Here is an 18,219-nt window from a genome sequence, read left to right on the forward strand (position 1 = left end):
GCAGGGGCCCCTTTAAACAGGTTGTACGCGTTCTAGTTTAGACCAGTGTCTGTCATTCTCAGTTGTAGTACTCCAGCCCGCTTAATTAATCTATTAACTTGCTTAACCCGTAGCTATGAGATTTTGACCATTTTTTAGATTTCTCTTTTTGTGGAATGTGGGTCTTCTCTTTTTACACTTAGAGGCCTTAAGGAGGAAACTTTAATGGGAAGGGTTGCAATTCTCAACTGATTCCTGTTCTTAGAAAGCTGAAGATTTTGGACTTCAAAGGCAATTCAAAAGATGAATTAGATGAGGCTGGAATGTTTGGTTTTTACAATCACTGGTGTCAATCTATTTAGAAGTAGGATGTAATTTTTATGAACATTTTTGTACTCTTAATAGTTGATTGTTAATTTCGTAGCTCTCTTACTGTTATATTAGCTTTTGTTGTCTATTAGGGGAAGTGGTATTCTGGTTAATAATGTAGAGTTCTTTGAAAGTTACCATACAGATTACATAAATTTCAGAATTTAAACTATAGTACACACACAAAAATCATGACATTTATAAGACAATTGGAAATTTGAACAGTTTATCTGATGATAGTAAGGAATGGTTAAAAATTTTAAGATATGATAGTGGTACTAATAGTTTAAAAAAGAAAGAGTCTTAATTTTAGAGATGCCTACTGATACAGAAGAAATGAGTGGTCTGAAATTTGCTTCAAAGTAACATGGGAGGAGAGTAAGTGGGCAGAGATAGGTGAAACAGAAATGACTATGAATTAATCATTAAAGCTAGGTGATGGTTTTTGTTAATCTGCTGTTCATTATTCTGTATACTAAAAATACTTTCAATTTTCACAATAAGTTACTAAATAAGTAAATAAATACAGTGTATATTCAATAAAATTCAAGGGACTATTTTTACCCTGATAATTCTTAATGAAGGATCTTTCAGTACCTTGAGGTTGTCATTTTGAGCATCAATATTATATTCCTAAAGTATATGAAAGAATTGTTAGTTATTCCATTGATAGCATGTTGAATAAATCAACTTTTCCTATATTAAACGAGAAAACATAATTTGATAACTTAATAGATGATGAAGATGTAAGCTGATTCATACTGACAATTTTTTTAATTGATTTAAAGTTTCAAAAAGCAAATTAATTGATAGTGTTATAAAGTTTGATAAAGGCTAATTTTGGTAGTGTCCAGACAGTTACTAAAACAACAAAGTCGATTTTTATTAAAATATGGATATTACCTGTTTTATTTCAAGAAATTTTGAACATCTTATACCTGATGCTCCTGAACTGATACACGATTTTTTGGTGAATGAAAAGGATGCAAGTTGCAAAAGGAATGCATTTATGATGCTAATCCATGCAGATCAGGTGAAGTATTTTTTAAAAAATACTTTTATGACTGTATTTAAATGAGAATTAAAAGTATGACAGAAGCCTAATCAAGTTTTTAGCAATTTTGTTTATAGCACATGTGATTAGTATATTTTGATTTTTTTACGTTTTTGAACTTAATTTGTATAAAAATATCATTTAAAAAAATTCTTTCTGTGGAATATTGCTTGTGTGTGTGTATGTGTATATATATATATATTCTTTTTTTTTTTAAGTAAAACATCAGAGAGGCATTTCATAACAGCCCCTTTACAGTTCTTCCAGATTGAAGTGATTGCAGCCATATTCTGTGGCACTCTGCTTTGAGGCTTTATTTTTCCTTCTCTTGGTATAGATAGAAAATTATTTAATAGAGAAAAATAGTAGCTTTTTATAGGGTCTGTTCTGAGCCATGGCTTTGAAAGAAGGGTGGCCTTCAATGTAGACATACATTTTTATTAGGCTCTTCAAATTTCATAAGCTAATGCCAGCTCTACATTCAACCCTGCTGGTGATTAAAGTTTATGGATCTGCTGGTGGTTAGCAGTGACTTTGCACACCTTGGTGGTATCTAATCTTGAAATTTTTGCCGTCCAGTATTTATTATCAAAATATGGGAAATAATATACATGAAGACTGAAAAATACAGAATTTATCCATTCCTCTGAAATCTAGATGCTGTCATTTTATCATTGTAAATAAGGTTATAAGAAAGCTGCTTATCTGAGCCACAATGTTTTGTCCTCTTGTAGAACTGGTTTTATTGACCTATGATTTTGGTATTATGCTTTTTACCTGCATGAAGGGACATAATCAGAAATAGTTCAAAAAAATTTGTTGACACTTTCACTGTAGAGATGTTGTTGAGGCTATAGTTCTCTGTATCACAGAGTTCAATGTATGAAATTCAATGAGATTTTTCTTCTGAGTCTCAGAAATAGTAACTAGTCATAAGCAGTTGGTTTGTTTTGATTGTATGGATTCCCTGAATCATGTAATACATAATGTTTTTCTCCTTGGCTTAGCTGCTAAAAAATTCAGACCTTAGATTTGTGGCCCATTTCTAGAAAATATATTTGACTTTGTGTCTTACATTTATGTATTAACCTTCATTTTTTTCCTTCAATTAATTTTTCTTTGCTCTGATTTCCTCATTTGTTTTATACTTAGTTGTGTATGTTTTCTAAAGTCACATTTAGTCCTTTTATTGAATGAAGTAGAATTTGATAAATATATTCTTATTTTTTCAGGATCGGGCTTTGGATTACCTAAGTACTTGTATTGATCAAGTTCAAACATTTGGAGACATTCTTCAGTTGGTTATTGTTGAACTAATTTATAAGGTAAGACTAATCTACAATGGGTAAAATTAAAAGTTTGAGGCAAGGTTAGATAGTCTCTAGGATACTGCTTAATTGCTAGGATAATATGGAGTTTTTTTCTTTTTAAAATAAGTTTTTAATTAAAAAAATTAATCCATTGCTGTCTACTGGGAGAGTGTCTAGGTAAAATGTATTCATGAACGTCAAGGAAAGAACATACAACCATTAGTGTAACCACAGCATTTTGCAAGAACACATCAAGCAGATTTGAATATTTATTAGGGTATTAGGGGAATTATAGTGGGTACAGAGGTAAAGGGAATAAACAAATAACTAAATAAACAAGAAAGGGGCCTTGCACAGATCATATGCAATAATGTGCCATGAATTGAGGACAGGATTAACAAACCTTCCCTATTCGAGATCTCCTTGCCCCCAACAAGGCAGTAATTCATCCATATGGTATGGGGAGCATATTCAAGATGGCTGTTTGTGTTCTATCTTAGGAACCTATTTATTTTTATATACTAACATTGTGACTAGTAACTTTATTGACTTATTTTATTTTTTCTAATAGTGTTCAATATCACTTGCTAGGCTAGGGATTTCTAGGAATGCATCCTGATCATCTGCAAATAATGATAATAATCTTGTTGATTCCTTTCTCGTATGTGTTCCTCATATTTCTTTCTCTTCTCTAATTGAAATGGCTGGTACATCTGGAACAGTGTTAAATGATCAGTGATCATGCTTCCCTTTTTTCCTGACTTTTTAAAAAAATTTCTTTAGCTTTTTTTTAATTCAGTGAAAGATTCTTTAAATTTTATAGTGCTTTACAATTTTCAAAAATTTCATACACATGATTTCATATAATCCCACAATAATCCTTCTTTGTCCCTACCCTTGTATTACCCATCTCCCCTTCCCTCTCCCCACTGGTGGCCACTAGTTTGTTCTCTATATTTGTGAGTATGCTTCTTTTTTGTTTTATTCACTAGTTTGTTGTATTTTTTAGATTCCACGTATAAGTAATATCATACAGTATTTGTCTTTCTCTTTCTGACTTATTTCACTTAGCATAATGCCCTCTGAGTTCATCCATGTTGCTGCAAATGGCAAAATGTTATTCTTTTTTATAGCTGAGTAGTATTGCATTGTGTATATATACCACATCTTCTTTATCCAGTCATCTGTTGATGGACATTTGGATTGCTTTCATATCTTGGCAGTTATAAATAATGCTGCTTTGAACATTGACGCTCATGTATCTTTTTGAATTAGTGTTTTTGGTTGTTTTTTTTTTTTTTTAATGTATACAAGGAGTAGAATTGCTGGATTATATGGTAGTTCTATTTTTAGTTTTTTGAGAAACTTCCAACCTGTTTTCTACAGTGGCTACACTGTACCCATCCCCACCAACAGTGTACAAAGGTTCCCTTTTCACCACATCCTCCCCAACATTTGTTACTTGTTTTCTTTTTGATGATAGCCATTGTGACTGGTGTCATTGTGGTTTTGATTTCCATTTCACTAATGATTAGCAATGTTGAGCATCTTTTCATGTGCTTGTTTCCTCTTTGGAAAAATGTCTGTTCAGTTCTTCTGCCTGTCTTTTAATCAGATTGTTTGGTTTTTTGATGTTGAGTTGTATGAGCTGTTTATATGTGTTAGCTATTAACCCCTTATTGGTTATATCATTTGCAAATATCTTCTCCCATTAAGTAGGTTGTCTTTTTATTTTGTTGATCATTTCCTTTGCTGTGCAAAAGTTTTTAAATTGAATTAGGTACCATTTGTTTATTTTTGTTTTTGTTTCCTTTGTTTTAGGAGACAGATCTAAAAAAATATTACTGTGATTTATGTCAGAGAGTGTTTTGCGTATGTTTTCCTCTAGGAGTTTTAGGGTTACTGGTCTTAAACTTAGGTCCTTAATCCATTTTGAGTTCATTTTTGTATATGGTGTTAAAGAATGTTCTAATTTCATTCTTTTACATACTACTGTCCAGTTTTCCCAGCACCACTTATTGAAGGCACTGTCTTTTCTCCATTGTGTATTCTTGCCTCCTTTGTTATAGATTAATTGACCATAAGTATGTAGGCTTAATTCTGGGCTCTCTATTCTGTTTCATTGATCTCTGTGTCTGTTTTTGTACCAGGACCGTACTGTTTTGATTACTGTAGCTTTGTAGTACAGTCTAGGATAATATGTTTTAGTACTAGGTATATTTTATAGCATGGCCTATTAAAGTCTTTTTCTCCTTCTTTGGTTTATCATTTTTTCAAGAACTTGCTTCTATTCTTTCTAAAACGCCATAAAGAATTCTATAAAAACTCATGCAAACTTGATGTAATACAGCTGCAAAGAAATTGTGTACTGTTCAGTCACTGAATAGATTATGAATTACTTTTTAGAATAAAAGCTAAGATTTTTTTCTTGAATACGTATCAGACTGCTTTGGAAGTCTGAAACAAACCAAAAAAGCCTTAAGTTTATTTTTTTGTTTCCTGCTTGTAAAAGAGAATAGGAAGACTTTATGTTAATATGACATTGTAGGCCATTGACTCACAGGAATTCTAAAACTGAATAAGAGATTTGGGTTTTAAAATGAAGTACTTCATTGGCAACATTTTAATTTGATATATTTTTTTGAAAGAATTGACTGCATATTAATGTTCTGGGAAAATAAAAGATGTAATTAATAACATCCAGTTTTGCTGTTGATACCATTGGAGGCCAACAAAAATATATGTCAGGGATGACTTTATTAAATAGGATGGTATGGGCAGAATACCTATAGAAGACACTGCTAACTCATTACAGCCATCTTTGCTTCTGCAGGAAAAAGGCCCTTTCAACACAGGGTACCAGTCATTTGGAACTGGCATTTAAGATAATACCAGAACCTAAAAGATACATAAGTATAATTCATATATATGGTTTAGGTATACCACTGAGATTCTCAGAAATAGAGATTCTCTGCTATCCAGTGACTTCTTTGTCTGGTAGGGTCCAGTTATAGTAAGAAGGAATAGGTTTTGAGTTATGCTGGAGTAATAGAGATTTGACTATATATATTTTAGGAAAATGTAATATAAATACTAACTTCAAAAGAGAAAAAATAAGGACTGTTTGCTTCATAGGTAAAAGTATTAAGATGCATTTAGAACAGGATAAAAAAATTTGGTTGTCTTCTCAAATTGAATATGGTCCCAAATAATAAATAGTAGTACTTGTAAAAGAGGTCATCTTTCTAGCTTTGAGAACAGGTATTTTTCTTTTATCATTTATTGAGATTTGTATGATCCATCATGTTTCTCTTTTTGACATGACATCCAGAATAAAAATGTAGGACCAAATTTAACATCCTATCACAATATCTGTGTTAGTATACTTGGTTAATGTGTTGTCCTTGCTTTTGTTATTGTACGTTTTCTTTTTCTATTTTACTTGTGTATAGTATGCATATCTTTAATTATAAGCCATCTGAAATTTTTTTGTACAAGTCATTACTGAATGAATAAGTGAATGAGTAACTAATAGTTATCTGAAGTAAAACCTCTTTTTTTCTGAAATTACCAGTGTTGTGTCATGTCTTATTCTATGTTGGTCGGCATCTGCAGATGTCCTTATCAGACTATTCTTAGCTTTTAAATTAAGAAAACTAGCATCCCATAAGCTGACACCTGTTTTAAAAAATCTATTTAAAAGCAGATGTCCCTGAAGTCAGTTGAAACCTAAATGTTTTCTTCCCCAGGTCTGTCATGCTAATCCATCGGAAAGGGCTCGTTTCATCCGCTGCATCTATAATTTACTACAGTCGTCTAGCCCTGCTGTAAAATATGAAGCCGCTGGAACACTAGTGACACTCTCTAGTGCACCTACTGCAATCAAGGTACTGCTTGTTTCTTTTGATATCAGTTAGATGATAGATATACTGTCTTATCACTTAGGATTTAGTGACATTGCAATTTACTGTTGGTTATGTGGCATTACATGGTATAGAAATAACAACTACAAATTTTAGAAAATTACTTGATTCCTTACATAGTCTGACTTTCCTTCTTGCCTTCCTTCCTACTTTCATACTTATATATATAGAGAGTAAGAGAGACAGAGAGAGAATAGCAATATTTTTAATTTCTGGAGAATGATACTGGTATTTTGAAGAACTCTCCCCATACTTTAATTACATTAAAAACTGGATATGGGGAAATGGATGCTAGATCCTAAATGATGGATCCTAAAAAGGTTCCAATGAATATTTCCAGCAGTGGAATATTTCTCTTTTTTGATTTACTCTGTCAAGACTATGTAAGGAACCCCTCCTGTATTCAGAGAATGAATTGTTCTAGAAATCCAGATTGTATAAATAGGAGTGTATACTGCTTTAGCCACCAATACTTTAAAAATTATTTTTTAACTTTTTATTTTGAAATAATTTTAGACTTATAGAAAAATTACAAAAATAGGACCAAGTTCCCATTACCCTTCACTCAGCTTCCCATAATGTTCGTGTCTTGCATGACACTTGTATGGTTGTCAAAACAAGAAATTATCTTTGGAACAATGTTATTTGAATAGACTTTATTTGGATTTCACCAGTTTCCCCACCAATACTCATTTTCTGTCCCAGGATATAACGTAGGATGCCATGTAACACTTAGTTGTCGTATGTTAGTATCCTCCAGCCTGTGAGAGTTCCTCAGCCTTTCCTTGTTTTTCATGACATTGACATGTTTGAAGAGTACTGGGTCAGTTTATAAAATACCACCCAATTTTTATTTGTCTGGTGTTATCTCCTAATTATATTAAGGTTTGCGTTTTGGGGGAAAATACCACAGAAGTGATGCACCCATCTAAGTGTATCATATCAAGGAGTACATGATGTTGATATATCTTGTTATTGGTGATGTTAACCTTGCTCATTTGATTAAGGTGGTGTCTGCCAGATTTCACCAGTGTTGAGTTAGCATCACTCAGTGGCTCTCCCCTACAGCAGTTATTACTGTGGTATTCTAACAGTGATTTTCTGTTTCTGTCAGTCTACATTTATTATTTGGAGCTTTTCCACAAGGAAGAGCTGTCCCTTCTTCCCCCCGTCTTCCCTCCCTACATCTCTCCTTTTCCCTCTTTCCTTCCTTTCCTTCTTTCTTTATGTCAGTATGGATATTTTATTCTATGGGTTATAATCCAATATTTTTATTCATTTTGTTGATCAAATTGTTTCAGCTTTGTTCATTGGGAGCTCTTTTCAGGTTTGTTCCTTTGTCCTCTGCTTTTAATGACTCAAGGTCATCTTTATATTCTTGATTTTTCTGTGCTGTAATGTGGGTGTGTTACAGTTTGCACCTAAACTAAAAGATGCTCAATAGCTGTAACTGTTTGGGATTCCCTCTCTGCTTATTTCTGCCTTGTTCCTTAGGTTCAACCCTTAATTTATGGCTGTTAATAAGTATTTCTGCCTGTAACAGCTCTTTTCACCCTTTTAATTTGTAATACTTAAAATTTTTTGTAACCTTGAAAAAATAATGTAATTTGTTAGAACTTAAGAAATAAAAACATCGCCCTGAGAAAAATTCATAAACTTTTAGTGTAGGAGTAGTGAGTCTATTTTGGGTGCTTGGGGGCTTTTTTTTCTTATTTTCAGATTCTATATTTAAGATAGGTGAATGTGTTCTTAAAACGTATTTCTTTTGTTATATAGGCTGCCGCTCAGTGTTACATTGATTTAATTATTAAGGAGAGTGACAACAATGTAAAGCTCATAGTTCTGGATCGATTGATAGAATTAAAGGAACATCCTGCTCATGAGCGAGTACTACAGGTAAATGTTACCTGAAAGAAAGAAATCCTAAATAAAATCTTTTCCAAGTTGAGATGATTCCAAAGCCTTATCATCTTGGTTAGCGTAAGTGCTCGGGAGACTGGGCAGTTTAAATTTTGGTCAACTAAGGGATAACTCTTGAAGCACTATAGCCTTTTCAGGTATTGTCTTTGTTATAAAAAATATTTATAACAGGAATTAATATGTTATCTTTTATCTTCTTTATTTGTATTGTGTTTGGTATTCTTAGCAATAGAGATATATTTGTTTTAATTTAAATATAGTTTACATTTCTTGAAAAATAATTATACCAACTGAGAATAAAAGATGATTAGATTCTAGAAAATTATCAGCATACCTATTTAATCTGTGAGAATAATGATTGTTGTAAATAAAGCCCCATGATAGCTAAATTCAGTGCTGATCCTGGATCAGAATTACAACAAAAATTTTGCTAAAAGGACATTATTGGGACAATTGGAGAAATGTGAATATAGACTCTGTATTAGTAGTATTGTTATCAGTGTTAAGTTCTCTGAATTTGATAGTTTTACTGTGGTTATATAAGAAATGTTTCTTATTACTGGGAGATATACACTAAAACATTTAGGAGTAGAGAGTGTACGATAAAGCAAACGTGGTAAAATATTAACAACTGGTGAGTATAAGTGAAGTTTACACAGGAGTTCATTCTTAAAATCTTTAGAACATTTTTATCAGAGAAATCTTTAAAAAATAGAAAATCTTAAAGAAGTAAAATAATTTGTTTTGCCATATTTAAAAATACTTGCCATAGATTTTCTTTAAGTATGCATCTTTAAAATATTAGTTTCCTGCAGAGCCAAAATAATATTATCATACTTAACAAGTCTGTTAATAATTTCTTACTATTATCCAATTTTCCTAAATGTCTCCAAAATGCCCTTTTTGTTTGGTTTGTCCAATTCATGACTTTACAGCATTTCTGGTTATAATGTATGTGATTGTGATGTATGGTTCGTTAAACCTCTTAATTTGAGCAGTGTATTTTTTTCATGGCTCTGACTTGTTTAAGAGACCAAACCAATTATTTGATCTCCTTCTGAATGTGTCTGGTTCCTTTTTTGTGGTGTCATTTAGCTTGTTCCTCTGACTTTTGTATTTCCTACAAACTATAAGTTTAAAGCTAAAGCTTGATAGTGTCAAAGTAAACATTTTTAGTTTGAATGCATCATAAGTGATATAGACTTCATATTTTATTACACCAAGGAGACCCAAATTATCTGGTTCTTCCACCAATAGTGATTTTATTATTGATCAAAGAATTAAGGTTGTGATCGACAGAACCGTCCATTCCACAGTTAAGATTTTCTTCTTGTGACAAGAAATACTAATGTAATTTTTTCTTTTTTCCAGGATCTGGTTATGGACATCCTAAGAGTATTGAGCACACCAGACTTAGAAGTACGCAAGAAAACTCTGCAGTTAGCACTGGATCTTGTCTCTTCTAGGAATGTTGAAGAGGTAAAACAAAACTCTGAGAGCAATTTGTAAGCTGTCAAGCCAACCATGATGTAATTCTCACTTACTTTTAATTTGTTCTATAGCTGGTTATTGTCCTGAAGAAGGAAGTGATTAAAACAAATAATGTGTCAGAGCATGAAGATACTGACAAATATAGACAACTCCTTGTGCGAACACTGCATTCCTGTTCTGTTCGATTTCCAGATATGGCTGCAAATGTTATTCCTGTGGTATGTAATTTTGATGATCTTAATTCTGAAATCCACCCTTACACCCCCCACAAAATTCTGGTTATTCAGCAGTTAAACTCTGAAAAATCTCAACTGTCTGGAGTCAGTGAGTCCTTAAGCCCAGAAGGATAAGGGCTCTGACTTCTTTCTCTTACATCTTTACCAAAAAAATAAACAAACAAAAACAGAGGCAAAAATGCCTCTGTATATTATTATAATTAACATTTATTACAAATACCTAAAGTAAAATTACCTTTACCTTTACTCTGTATATAGGTCATTCAGTATGGCAAATAAGTATTTCTTTAAAATAGTTTTACTTCTTAAACGTTGAAGGATTTAGTTATAGGAAAAAATTAACCTACTTAGAATATTTTGCTTTCTGTCATTGTTAGATAAATGAGGTATGTTGTGGTAATTTGAAATTTTACCTTTAAGCTCTGAATGTTCTCAAAAAAGATCTTACTTTTAGTTGCAACTTAGGTGTATACAGTTAATTTATTTTGAATTGTGGATTTCCAGCCTCTGTTTTATCATGCGTTTTGTAATAAACTTCACTGCACATAAACTGAAAAGCCATCATGACTTTGTTTACATAATGGTACTTGTCTCTCAGCTTACATTTTGTTATATATTTGAAAAGTATTGATTACATTCTTTGTAAACTTGTTTAATGTACTTATTAAACCTTAGATAATTTCCTTTTTGAAAATATGTAATTGTTATCTTTTTTTCTTTTAGTTAATGGAATTTCTCAGTGACAGTAATGAAGCAGCAGCTGCTGATGTCTTGGAGTTTGTTCGCGAAGCCATTCAGCGCTTTGATAACCTGAGAATGCTTATTGTTGAGAAGATGCTTGAAGTCTTTCATGCTATCAAATCTGTAAAGTACGTTTAAAATCTGTTTAAATGTAAAGTCAAGTAAGCATTTTACCAATTTCTGTCTTTAAGGGTCAGTTGATAGAAAACGTAAAGAAGGAGAGATGACTCAAGACAGTCAAGCCAAAATAAGACAAACGAAACATGTCGGTAAACATCATGTCACCTCCACTCTCACCCTCAGTTAACCCATAATCTTGGGCAAAAAAAAAAAAATTTTGGTAGGTGTGATTTAGCTAGGCTTATTTCCTCTAAAACACTATGAATCCTAAAGTGAATAAGGGAGATATTTTTAAAAGGTACAGCTTTTGGGATGTCTTTATTATTTACTGAGGTGCAGGATTGAAAGTGCAACGTAAATCTGAGTTACGTGTTTCCTTCCAGATAGTCTTTGTTAGTGATAAAGGACTGTTGCATCCAAGTTTTGCTTCATTTAAATCATCTGATAGACTCATAATAGACTTGTATTATGTCTGCCTATATAGAAAAGAAGGGACTACAAAATTGGTTTTATGACATGAAAATTACTGATATTTATGAAAGTGAGAAAGATTTGCTTCCTTTTTGGAAGAAAAAAATCAAAGTTTAGCTTTTGGCAGCTGTAATCTCTTAAAGCTTCAGTTTCTAGAATTTTTTTTGAATAAATTTAATGAAAATATCAGAGAAAAGATCACTGAAGACTTTATTAAGTTTAACATTTTAAAATAGAGAATTGTAGCTTGCTTTATGTTTTTGGTTTTTTTGTTACTGATCCTTTGCACTCCTTCCTTGTTTATTGTTCTGTTGAGCATCTTGCCTCTTTTCAGTGAATTACTTTTTATAGTAAAATAATACCTTTTTCATAGTGGTAAGTGATAAAAATCAAATTTACCTTAAACTTTGACCTAAATGGAAGGTAACACCTTTCTGGGAAGCATTTTGTTGTTTTATTTTTACCACTTGGTTTACCAGTTGTAGAATGTTCCTAAAACTGATGGATAAGAATACTTATTTTTCTTTAAATCCTTGTGATTTCTGGAGAGAATCAAAGAAACTTAGTCTCTGTTATATTCTTTCTTAGTATTTCATCCATAGTCCCTTAGAACTGCAGAATCTTGTTTTCTTACATAAGCTTAAATTCACATAGAAAGATCTCTGCCTCAAAATTTATTGGCAGAATGTATTTCAGAACTTGTATTCTTGAAAAGGAATATGAAAACAAGTATACTGTATATGTATGACTCCATACATCAGAAACTGACATAATATTGTAAAAACTGACTATATCTCAATAAAAAAGAATGCAAAAAAAGAAAAACAAAAACAGCTTGTATTCTTGCCTTAGGATTTACCGAGGCGCGTTATGGATCCTGGGAGAATACTGTAGTACCAAGGAAGACATTCAAAGTGTGATGACTGAGGTTCGCAGGTCCCTTGGGGAGGTATGTTATTCTTTAGTAAATGCTATTTTATACGGTGATTTTTACTTTAGTAAATCTGACTTTTATGTGATGATTTGCTTTTGTGTTTTTATTTAGTTGTGCTTGGGCTAAAGAACACAAAAAATTTTAATTACCCAGATAATTAAGCCTGTGGGCAATGGAAAATTAGGGGAGTTGCCCTCCCCTACATTGAGCAATAACACCTGTTCTTTTTTCTGTATTATTTACCTTTCTGGGTAAGATTTTGTTTGAACAAAAGATTCTGTGTTTTATAAAAAAGAAAAAGACTTATAAAACTCTGCTTTATCCTTTGTGTTAGGAAAAAAGAATGCATATATTATAAGAACAGGGCTAACTTAGAATATGTATTTATGTACTAAAACTGACAGTATTTCCTCATCCAAAAGATCGTTTTTTAGAATAGAAAGAACAGTGTTTGTTAGGAAAACTGGGTTCCAGTCTTGCTTCTTCCAGTAATTCACTCTGGAATCTTGGATATAAGTTCCTTAACCTGAATGGACATCAGGTTCTTCATGTATAAAATAAAGGAATTGATAGATGATGACTCTTAGTAATGATAGGTGAAGACTCTTAGAGCTCTTAAGTTAGATGGTAGAGTGGTACTGAGGAATAAGTACAAAGTACCCATATGGTGTGAAAAAGGAGTAGTTGATGAAGTTATAAGGTACAAACAAGTCAAATTTATTTCATTTTATAGAAGAATGGGTGCTGTTTTGAGTTAGTATTTCAAGGGAAGGGACAAAGAAGAGGAATAAGCTTTAGTGAATAACTACTTAGTGTTAGTCACTGTCCTAAGCATTTTCCTATTAAGAAACTTGTGTGGGAAGAATTAAGATTTCAGTTTAGGAGATTAAGAAACTGAGGGTCAAAGTAACTAAATTAACTTGCCCAGAACCATACAACTAGTAAGTGGCATGCAACTTCAAAACCTCTGTTATTCTCACTAAATTATCCTGGAAAGGAAAGAAAATTGAAAGCAGAGTCCCAAGTTGCAAAAATCCCATTGGGGGAATGCCTTCTCTATAGAAATGATTGAATATTAAAATATGTTTTGCTTGCTATTGATATTATTACTAAATTGATGTTTCTGATGGATTTTTAGATCCCAATTGTAGAGTCAGAAATTAAAAAAGAAGCTGGTGAATTAAAACCTGAAGAAGAAATAACTGTGGGGCCAGTTCAGAAATTGGTAACTGAGATGGGCACCTATGCAACTCAGAGTGCCCTTAGCAGTTCTAGGCCCACCAAGAAAGAGGAAGAAAGGTAATTTGCAGCACTTGTGACCTATCAAGCTATGTTTCTTTTATTATTACGCCTGTGTATAAAACAGTCAAATGATTTCTGATTCGTTTGCTCTTTTGACCAAAATGGAAATCTTTGCCATTTAAGATACTTGAAAAGAGAACAATGTTTAAGTTCTTTCTCCCAGAAATTGTGTGCATGGTTTTAATCCTCTGCTCCTTATAACTGTTCTCATCGAAATAGCTGTTCTGTTTAAACTAAAAATACTTTACTCACGTGGAAAATGCTAAGTGAAGGTAACTGGTATTTGAATTTTGTTGCCTGTTAGCGTTTGGAAAACATATTTTGAAGATTTTCCACTTCTAATTGATGAAATAAAATTTTGATGTTTTCTTCCTTATTTTGCTCTACAATTTTATAGAGAAGATGATGAAAGATTTTAATGGTTAGTTACTATGTGCTAGGCATTGTGCTAAATAGTTTATCTTATATAGTTTTTGACAATATGCTGTTGAGATAGAGTATACCATTTTCCCCATTTTATAGAAGAGGAATTTGAGGCTTACAGAGGTTTGCGACTTACCCAAAGGGGACAGAATAAATAAATAGAAACACTAGATTTGAATGTAGCTCATTGGTTTTCATATGAAACCATTTTTTTCTTTCTCTATTCAGTTAGCTCTTGTATTATTTGAAGATAGATTTTAAAGCCATATTTTTTTTAATCCTTTTTCATTCTGCAAGCTAAAGAGGGAACTAATTTTGAGATCCTTATTGCTGAAGGGTGGCAGTGAGAGTATTAAATAGGCTTACTTGAATCATTTATACAAAAGCTGCATACTGCTTAGGAAATTGGTGGTTTTCATTTTCCTTGGCTTTGCAGACCTCCCCTGAGAGGATTCCTTCTGGATGGAGATTTCTTTGTTGCTGCCTCCCTTGCCACAACTCTGACCAAGATTGCCTTGCGCTATGTAGCTTTGGTTCAGGAGAAGAAAAAGCAAAATGTAAGGTCATTTATTCTACATTCACCCAACAAATGAATATTGAGTGCCTGATATATGCGTTGAGCAGCGAGGGACTCAAAAGTGAATGCTGAAGTTCCTGTAATGAAAAAGCATATGATTTAATGGCGGAAATGGACACAGCAATATAATGTAATATATGTGTATATATAATGTAATGATTGTAAAATTGACAGAGTAATACAATAACAATACCTTGTAATTAGTTCAATGGAAGAGATACAAGAGTTTATGAAGCAATTTCTGTTTACTGGGTTAAGTCAAGGCCCAGTGAAGGAAAGGCCTCTCCCACTCCAGCATCTTCATCCTGTCAGTCATTGTCTGTTTTATACCAGAAATGCCTCTTAAATGTATTCCCATTTCTGCAGTTTATACCTCATCAAAGCTTCTGACCATTCTGACTATATGCTCATTTATAATAATGTACTTTCATTCCACCCTACCCCATTACCATCCTTTGTATGTTGTCCTACATTATATTTCTACATGTCATGTTATCAACCCTGTGATACATCATTATTATTTTTGCCTTAAATAGTTAATTATCTTATATATATGCACCATTTTCTCCCCTTTTCTTATTTATCTAGTGTCTGGACTCAGGGAGGGAGGGAACATACTTAGCCAGTTGTAAAAAGTTGAGTTGGAAACAAGGCAGAGTTCAAGTGCATTCCTACCTTCCTGGGTGCCTTTTTTTTTTTCATATTTTTCTTCGTGGTAAAATATGTGTAACATAAAATTTACCATTTTAACCCTTTTTAGGTGTATATTTCAGTGTCATTAAGTACATTCAAATTGTTGTGCAGCCATTACCACTATCCATCTCCAGAACTTCTTCATCATCCTAAACTGAAACTGTACCCAATAAACAGTAACTCCCCATACTCCCTTACCCAGCCCCTGGAAACCACCAGTCTTCATTTCTGCCTCTATAAATTTGCCTATTCTATATGCCTTCTCTAAGTGGAAGCCTATAATATTTGTCCTTTTGTGACTGGCTTATTTCACGTAGCATAATGTCTTCAAGGTTCATTCCTATGTAGCACTGTCAGAATTTTTTTTTTAACTATAATATTCTATTTTTGTTTATCCGTTATAGTCACTTTCTTTTAAAGATCTTTAATGAGAAATACAGATATATTTACCCACATATTTACCATTTATGTTGTTTCTCATTCCTTTGTGTAGATTCAGATTTCTATCTGATTTTCTTTTCTGCCTGAAGAACTTGATCATTCTTATAATGCAGGTCTGCTGAGGATGAATTCTCTCAGCTTTCATTTGCCTTGGAAAATCTTTACTTTCATTTAAAAAAAAAAACTCTCTCTGGTAGAATTGTGAATATTTTTATTTTATTTTTGTTCATATGTTTTTCACATTGCTAAAATAAGGAGTGATGTAATAAAAATTAATGAGAAAAAATCACTCATGGTTAAAGCACTGAAGTACAAATCTTGTTAATCTTGTGGTGGAGACAGAATAGGTAGAAACATCAAAAGGTAGAATTAAATTACCAGATATATTAATTAAGTCCTTCCTCAGAAAGGATTTATTATGGCTTTTATTTCTGAAACACTTTTTTCCCTAGTAGTGATCATTTTGTGTTTTACAGTACTGCAGTTTCACTTAACATTATAACATTTTCCCATGTTATTCTAAACCCTTCCTAATCATAATAGTGTTTAATAGCTGCATAATAGTCCATTAGATTCCTTCATTTACTCAAACTTCCATATAACTAGACATTTTCATCTTAGATTTGAGACTTTCAAAGGATTTTTTTTAACTTCCATAATATAAAGAGCCATAAATGAGATTTAGAGGGCCAAGTAAATTACAAGGTGTATTGTCTCTTTTTTATCGATTTATTTTAAAGTAATTTACTTCGTAACTCTCTGTGGGCCATTATTTGTTTATTCTGGTCTTGTCTGTTCTTTAAATTATGCTTTTAAAAAATCCCTAACATTTTGTGTCTCAGTTCTACACGTAGGGAGAGCATTTGTTGATACCTGCTTAAGACAGCCAGGTTTTTGGTTCAGAAAGTTTACTACATTTGGTACAAGGCAAAAGGAAGTTTGGTTGTTGATCACCACATTGGCTCTCCTTCATTTATGCCTTTTCCAGCACTCTTCATTTCTTTGTGTAGATCTTAGTTTCTCTGTGGTATCATATACCTTTTGCCTAAAGAATTTGCTTTAACTTTTCTTGTAGTGCAGAGCTGTTGGCAGTTAATTCTGTTGGTTTTTGTTTATGTGAAACAGTCTTTATTTCTCCTTTGCTTTTGAAAGATATCTTTGCAAATATAGAATTTTAGGTTGACAATTTTTTTTTTCTTTTAGTACTAAGGATGTTGCTTCATTATCTTCTGGCTTGTAGTACTGTCAAAATGTAACTCTTGTCCCTCTGTGTGGAATGTGTCCTGTTTTCTCTTGGCTAGTTTTGGATTTCCTCTTTAACACTGTAATGTCAGGTTTCAGTAATTTGATTAGGATATGCTTTGGTGTGGTTTTCTTTGTTTCCTTTGCTCATGGTTCATTGAGCTTCTTGGATATGTGGGTTTGTAGTTTTCATCAAATTTGGGAAAATTTTGACCATTATTTCTTCAGCTGTTTTTTTCTGTCCCCTCTTCCTTCCTCTCCTGGAGACCTCAGCTCAAAGGATTATTATATTTATTCTTCTGCGGTTCTTTCTCAGGCTTCTGGTAGTTTTTTCATGCATGTGTGCTGATCAATACTTAGCTAAAGACAGTTTGACAAGGACATAGAGCATGTGTCAAGCTAATGCTATGTAAGACTGAAAAAGTAAGTTGAATTCACTGGTGGAAGACCTTGACTAGCAGGCTAAGTGATACAGACTTCAACATGAAGGCTGTAGGAAGTTACTGAAGGTATTTGCGCAGAGAGTGAAATGATTGGTGCACAATAAGGATTAAGATACAAGTGATCCCACTTAGCATCAACACTAATGGAACAACTTGACATTATGTGCCTCCTAATGTAATATAAGATATACAAAACATCACCTATCCTGTATTCTAACTAAAAGTAGGGGACATTCTGAATAACAACTGGCCTGGGCTCTTTAAAAAAGTCATGATGGGAAACAATATATAAAACCAGGGGGCTGGTCCAGATTGAAAGGGACTAAAGAGAATAACAGCCAAATAAAATGCATGAAGTTGATCCTGGATTAAAAAATTAATAAAAACATTTTGTGACAATTAAGAAGATTTAGTTGAATTTGGAGTGTAGTAGATATATTTTGGAATTGTTACATTTCTTAGATGAGATAATGATACTGTGATTATAAAGGAAACTGTCCTGATTCTTAGGAGATAAATACTAAAGTATTAGATGAAGAATCTTACTTTC

General features: G+C 32.6%; 1 protein-coding gene across 3 annotated transcripts in view; it reads left to right on the plus strand.

Moving 5' to 3' along the window:
• The window catches only part of COPB1 (COPI coat complex subunit beta 1), a 38,239-nt gene that overhangs the window by 6,042 nt on the left and 13,978 nt on the right, over positions 1-18,219 (plus strand). For all 3 annotated transcript variants that reach the window (XM_064492553.1, XM_064492552.1, XM_010977246.3), the window contains exons 5-14: positions 1,267-1,381; positions 2,635-2,727; positions 6,462-6,599; positions 8,412-8,531; positions 9,927-10,034; positions 10,118-10,264; positions 11,006-11,151; positions 12,467-12,563; positions 13,687-13,847; positions 14,710-14,830. In XM_064492553.1, the coding sequence (XP_064348623.1) occupies positions 1,267-1,381; positions 2,635-2,727; positions 6,462-6,599; positions 8,412-8,531; positions 9,927-10,034; positions 10,118-10,264; positions 11,006-11,151; positions 12,467-12,563; positions 13,687-13,847; positions 14,710-14,830 (1,246 nt within the window). The remainder of the gene's footprint in view (positions 1-1,266; positions 1,382-2,634; positions 2,728-6,461; positions 6,600-8,411; positions 8,532-9,926; positions 10,035-10,117; positions 10,265-11,005; positions 11,152-12,466; positions 12,564-13,686; positions 13,848-14,709; positions 14,831-18,219) is intronic.

This window comes from Camelus dromedarius, chromosome 12 (genome assembly GCF_036321535.1).
Source record: "Camelus dromedarius isolate mCamDro1 chromosome 12, mCamDro1.pat, whole genome shotgun sequence".
Classification (NCBI taxonomy): Eukaryota; Metazoa; Chordata; class Mammalia; order Artiodactyla; family Camelidae; genus Camelus; species Camelus dromedarius.